Here is a 6,000-nt window from a genome sequence, read left to right on the forward strand (position 1 = left end):
CCTAAATGTCCTTCACTGTACCACGGTTTTACCAAAAAATGAAAAACCTGTTGAACTCTAATATATATTAAGATAAAAGGTCACACTTTACAATAAGGTTCATTAGTTAATGTTACTTAATGCATTTACTAACATGAACAAACAATGAACAATACATTTACTACAGTATTTGTTCATGTTAGTTAACGTTAGTTAATGAAAATACAGTTGTTCATTGTTAGTTCATGTTAACTCATGGTGCATTAACTAATGTTAACAAGCATGAGATTGGATGTTAATAATGCATGAGTAAATGTTCAATTATGATTAACAAATGCTGTACAAGTGTTGTTCATGATTAGTTCATGTTAGTAAATGCATTAACTAATGAACCTTATTGTAAAGTGTTACCGATAAAATAAAAATGTAAATAACAATACAGTAACCATTGACTCATATAATAGGGGAAAATTACAATAAAGATAGTGGTTGCCATCATCAGACTAGTTAACAACATTCTTAAAATTATCTTCTTTTGTGAAGAAATAAGATTATTATAATTACAATTTTGGGTGACAAGATGGCTCAGTGGTTAGCACTGTCGCCTCACACCAAGAAGACTGCTGGTTTAAGTCCTGGCTGGGCCAGCTGACATTTCTGCATTGAGTTTGCATGTTCTCCTCGTGTTTGAAGGGTTTCCTCCGGGTGCTTCGGTTCCCCCCACAGTCCAAAGATATGCACTATAGGTGAATTGAATGAACTAAGCTGGCTGTAGTTTGTTGGCTATAGGTGAATTGAATGAACTAAATTGGCTGTAGTGTATGAGTGTGAATGAGTGTGAATGGATGTTTCCCAGTACTGGGTTGCAGCTGGAAGGACATCCACTTTGTAAAACATATGCTGGATAAGTTTGCGGTTTCATTCTGCTGTGGTGACCCCTGATGAAAAAAAGGGACTAAGCTGAAGGAAAATGAATGAATCAATGAATTACAAATTTAGAAATGGAATGGAGGGTATAATAAAATTTGTGGCAAATTTTTCATTTTAAGTAGGGATGCACTGAAATGAAAATTCTGGGGCAAAACCTTTATATCAGAAATGGGCAAACTTGGTTCTGGAATTGCCGCTGTTCTGCAAAGCTCAGCTCCAACCCTATTCAAACAGACCTGCCTATAGTTTTCTAATGAACTTTAAGACAATGATTAGCATGTTCAAGTGTGTTTAGGATTAGGGTTGGAGCTAAACACTGCAGAACACTGGCCTTCCAGGACTGAGTAACCCCATCCCTACTCTAGATGCACTTGGCTGAAAATAGAAAATGCTTTAGAATTATTATTTCATATTTAATTAATAGTAAAATAAAATTGATAAGTAATTTTGTAAGACTTAAAGTCAAATTTTTAAGTAAATTTGACTCAGTAACTTAAATTACACTGATTTTAAAAACACAAACCAGTAAACAAGTTTTTGCCTGCCATTTTACCAGTGTTACACTGACAGCTCAGTAGTTCAATTGTAAGAAGCAAGACCAAGCATGCTACATACAAATGTTAATTCAGTGTGTTATTTGAGCGAACTTTGTTTTCAGATGACCATGTTCAGTTTATGTATATATGTGCGTCCATAAGCGAAATATCCACGGAGAAGCATATTGAGCTACTTTGAAATTTGACCATGTTGTGCCAGTAGGCTAGTGCACTCCGCTATACTTACATTTGGCAAAAAAAAAGAAAATAAATAAAATAAATGGCACTTGTGTCGCTCAAGCCATTGAAATGAATGGGTTTCATACTGCATCTCACAGCTTATAATTTCGCCAACCTGATTTCACCAAGTAGGACATGTTCCTGGGTTAACATCTATGTTGATCCTGGAACAACATTCCAATCAGAATTGAGGGATATGTTTACCATTTATGTTAAGGGTATGCGGTTAGGTTTATGCACTTCAACGTGATTGTTATCCAACTATTATTTCTCTTTGATTTTGGGAATAATTTACAGTTATGCCTGGGTTTAGGGGTTGGGAATAGCTATGGATTACATTTTCAACAAAATTGATGTTCCAGGATCAACATAAATGTTAATCCAGGATCGTATGGTACTTGGCAAAATCATTCTCTTTCAGACAGAGAGAAAATGCCGTTTTCGGCCAAGTATTTTTTTCCACCCAAACATTTCGTGCATCTCTGGTTTTAACTTGTATTTCATTCATCAGTTTAGTTGCTTACATCTTTTTTCATGTTTCAGGTAGTGACATCACCGATAAGGAACTGGTCCAGGCTGGATTGAGAGGGTTTATTGGCTGCTTGTCCTCTGTTCAGTTTAATCAGGCAACCCCTCTGAAGGCAGCCTTGCAAAACAGCCCTTTAGTTACTGTTATCGGCCATCTGGAGGCATCAAGTTGTGGAACGATATCCAGCCCAAACACTTTAAGCGATACACACATACGTTCAGGTAAATCATCCTTTAAAGTTTCCACCCTGCAAAAAGACTAACGGATAAAGACAGCATATATTCATCTGAGAAAAATCACTAAAGCAGTTCATTGTGTTCCTCTTGTTCCCTGCTAACAGATGACTCTGCAAAATCCGACAGAGGCAAAGACCCACCGAAAAAGGCAGATCAGAATGACTTGGCACTAATCGGAGGTATAGATCCCATGATAACGTGCTCTGGGAAAAACTTTTCAAAACAATACTCAGATCTGACAAGTAATAGAGCATCCTCGGAGATTAAACTGTACAGCCTCATCCATCTTTAGCGTTTATGTCAGAAGGTTTATTTCATGTTGTTTTCACTGCATTGTAAAGCAGTCACTATTTTAATACATCTTCCATTCATTCTCAAGATGCAGGACCTAAAACTAACATTTTGCCAGTGGTCGATGACTGATACCGCCATGAAACTGTGTGTGCATTATTAAAAGGGCACCTATTTTACCCTATTTTCAAGATGTAAGATAAGTCTTTTGTGTCTCCAGAATGTGTCTGTAAAGTTTCAACTCAAAACAGCCATCAGATTATTTATTATACCTTTCAGAATATTAGAATTTTCTGCTCTGAACACAATATAGCTGTTTTGTGGCCTGTATCATTAATCCTAGTTTTCCCCGCCCACTGATCCCATGTGCCTGTCAGAGTGTGCCTCAATCTCGGCCTCGTCTTTGTCAGATAAACAGCACAGTGACAGACAGAAGCAGATCTCACGTAAAGATTGTGAGAAATACTACAGCAAGAACTTTTCCAATGATTATTTGATGGATTTGCAGTGGAGTTAATTCAAGCCTTTCGATAAGTTGCACAAAATATTGTTACAAATTTCACACACACATTCTGAGCGCGCTTTTACCTTTGCACTATTTTTGCACGGCAAATGTGACAGGATACACGTTAATATCCACTGCTGTATGGGTATCCGTTTTGTTAATATAAAAAAAAACCTGATATAACATCCACGATCTGGGATTAGCGTCTCCGTTTATAATTGTACTGACATGCTGCTGTGGTGATAAAGTAAAGAAGGTAAAATCGCTGTGATTAATTACAAACATGAACTGTTTAAAAAAATGTTTTAAACTTTTAAAACTCATTCTTGATCACCTTTGATGATAATGGTTTCTTTTAATCCCAGTTGCTTTACTCTAGAAGGTCAATCAAACTGTCTTGTTGATATGATTATACGTGTTACTACAAAGACATGTCAATACGTGGCTGTCTGTCAATTCGGTGGGCGGGGAAATTGTACTCCTACATCACGTTGTGGTGGGCCTCAAAATGGGAAAGATTTGGATCCTATTTTAATATCAGGAAATTAAAAATAAAAACATTCCAATATGACTGTGGACACACTCTATACACAGTTCTGTCTAAACAGCTTACAAAAGATGATTTGCATCATAGGTGGCCTTAAAAATAAGCATTTTGAGGAAATCCTTTTGATTGCAGTTTATATTATTATTATTATTATTATTATTATTATTATTATTATTATTGCTGTAGTTGTTATTATTATTATTAGTAGTAGTAAGAGTAGTAGTAGTAGTGTCAAGTCAAATCAAATAAATCTTATTAAACTGTCTTCTCCAAGACACTAAAAACACTGTTATAATGAGCTGCTCATGTGAAAAAAATCCTAGTACCACAGCAGACACAGGACATCAACATAATGTCAGATTGATATTCCACCCCAACATCGTGGGACTTTGCATTTTGTTTGCAAGTTAAAATTCGGTCGACATCAAAACCCAACATCTGGCAGACGTCAGTGTCCAACATCAAACAGATGTTGCATTTTGATTACTTTCCAACGCAACTTAAAAACAACAAAATATCAACATCTAATGATGTTAAAGCTTGATGTTGTGTGAACGTTACCAATATGAAGTCTATCAGATGTTGGATTTTGGTTGCCATACCTGACGAATAAATGTCAGTATTTGACGTCAATACGACGTTGGTTTAAGATGTTGACTCAACGTTGGATTTTGGTCCCTTTTTCAACACAACCTAAAATCAACCAAATATCATTGTTATTGGACGTCAAAATACCATTGTCTTTAGACATTGGTGATCTAAATTAAATCTGATATTAATGTCTTATGACGTTTTTTGCATTATAAAAATTGCAATAAATCATACTGGCTTCTAAGGCATTATTAGAATTAATAATAATATAACCATCTGACTGATGAATAGCAGTTTCCAACAGCAGTTTTTACTTTCATTTGGCACTTGGCATGAATTTAACTTTAGATGCTGGATTCATGAGATCCAAATCCACACCATTTCATCCAAACCACATTTTAAGAAAAAAAATCTGTATGTGAATTTTATATATAGCATGCTTTGATTCTAAAGGAACCATGTGCATCACTAATTTCCACATCTTGATCTATTTAATGACCAGGAGTAGTGGCCGCAGTGGTGTTCATCACACTCTGTGCACTGGCCTTCATCATCCGCTTCCTATACCGACACCGACGGACTCCAGCGCCTTCCGGAATCACCGGAAAGATGCATCGCCCCAGCATTGAGCCTCCACCTTATCGAGCTGCACTGGACCTGCACAAACCCCACCATGACAGCAAAGAATACTACATCTGACCTCTTCATGTCAAGCTTGGTCTTTAATCGAACAGCCGGTCACCAGTGTACATGCTAACAACCCCACCGCACTGTATTACCTACACTGCAGGCTGAGCAGCCAATCAGAGGCCGGCAATGTCTCCACAGTCTGGGGCACAAGAAACTACAACTCGAGACGTTTTGTTTATTTGCTTATTTTCTACAAAGAGGGTAAAGCTTACATGAAAGTGCTGTGTGCCAGCCGTCTGGAAGGTGTCAGAGCTGTATATTGTTATTTTACAGGCATAATAATAGGTTATACATGCACAGCGCACACACTTTCCAGGCAAACAGCGCAGCAGGAGGCCTGAAGCATCACTGAATTGTCTTTATCCAGTGTGCCTGCTCAAACCTGTCTGTCTCAGAGCCCGGGCTTAAGCTAATGGACTGAAACCCCAGCGGATTGGATTCTGAGAGAATGCTTTTTGTGGTAGGGCGGTGGACCTTCCCAGACGTTGTTTTTAAAGGATCGATCATCGCTCAACATGTCCACAAAAACAAAAGATTAAAGACGTCCGCATCCGACAGCCTCACATTTTGATGTTGAAACTATTGACTGGTGCAGAGGCTGGGATTAATCACCAAAGGACCATAAGAATATATCAGCAGCGGCTGAGGGATTGAATATGAGTCATTTGTGTGTATCCAGATTCCCATGGGCTGGCCAGATTCAGGCAGTTTAATTCTCTTTCCCATCGTAATCGAGCCGGTCTCGCAACTGGAGCGAAATCTGTCCTTACTGAAGTGCATTATATCTCGTGACTAGATCAACAACAACAAACTTGCTTTCTATTGAGAATGAATTGTATGGCTGTTTTTCTTTTCTATATGAATACTGTAAATGAACGGTGTACATACATTTCATAATTATATTTAATAAATGGAGCTTTCTCAGA

At 37.5% G+C, this 6,000-nt stretch overlaps 1 protein-coding gene across 7 annotated transcripts in view; it reads left to right on the forward strand.

Annotated features, from left to right (window-relative positions):
- The window catches only part of cntnap5l (contactin associated protein family member 5 like), a 137,826-nt gene extending 131,826 nt beyond the window's left edge, over positions 1–6,000 (forward strand). For all 7 annotated transcript variants that reach the window (XR_012387246.1, XR_011017265.2, XR_012387248.1 and 4 more), the window contains 3 exons: positions 2,229–2,435; positions 2,555–2,629; positions 4,887–6,000. Coding sequence is in view for 4 of the 7 variants with exons in the window: in XM_073916915.1 (XP_073773016.1) it covers positions 2,229–2,435; positions 2,555–2,629; positions 4,887–5,083 (479 nt within the window). In the remaining 3 variants the exon portion in view is untranslated. The remainder of the gene's footprint in view (positions 1–2,228; positions 2,436–2,554; positions 2,630–4,886) is intronic.

This window comes from Danio rerio, chromosome 11 (assembly GCF_049306965.1).
Source record: "Danio rerio strain Tuebingen ecotype United States chromosome 11, GRCz12tu, whole genome shotgun sequence".
NCBI classification, from domain to species: domain Eukaryota; kingdom Metazoa; phylum Chordata; class Actinopteri; order Cypriniformes; family Danionidae; genus Danio; species Danio rerio.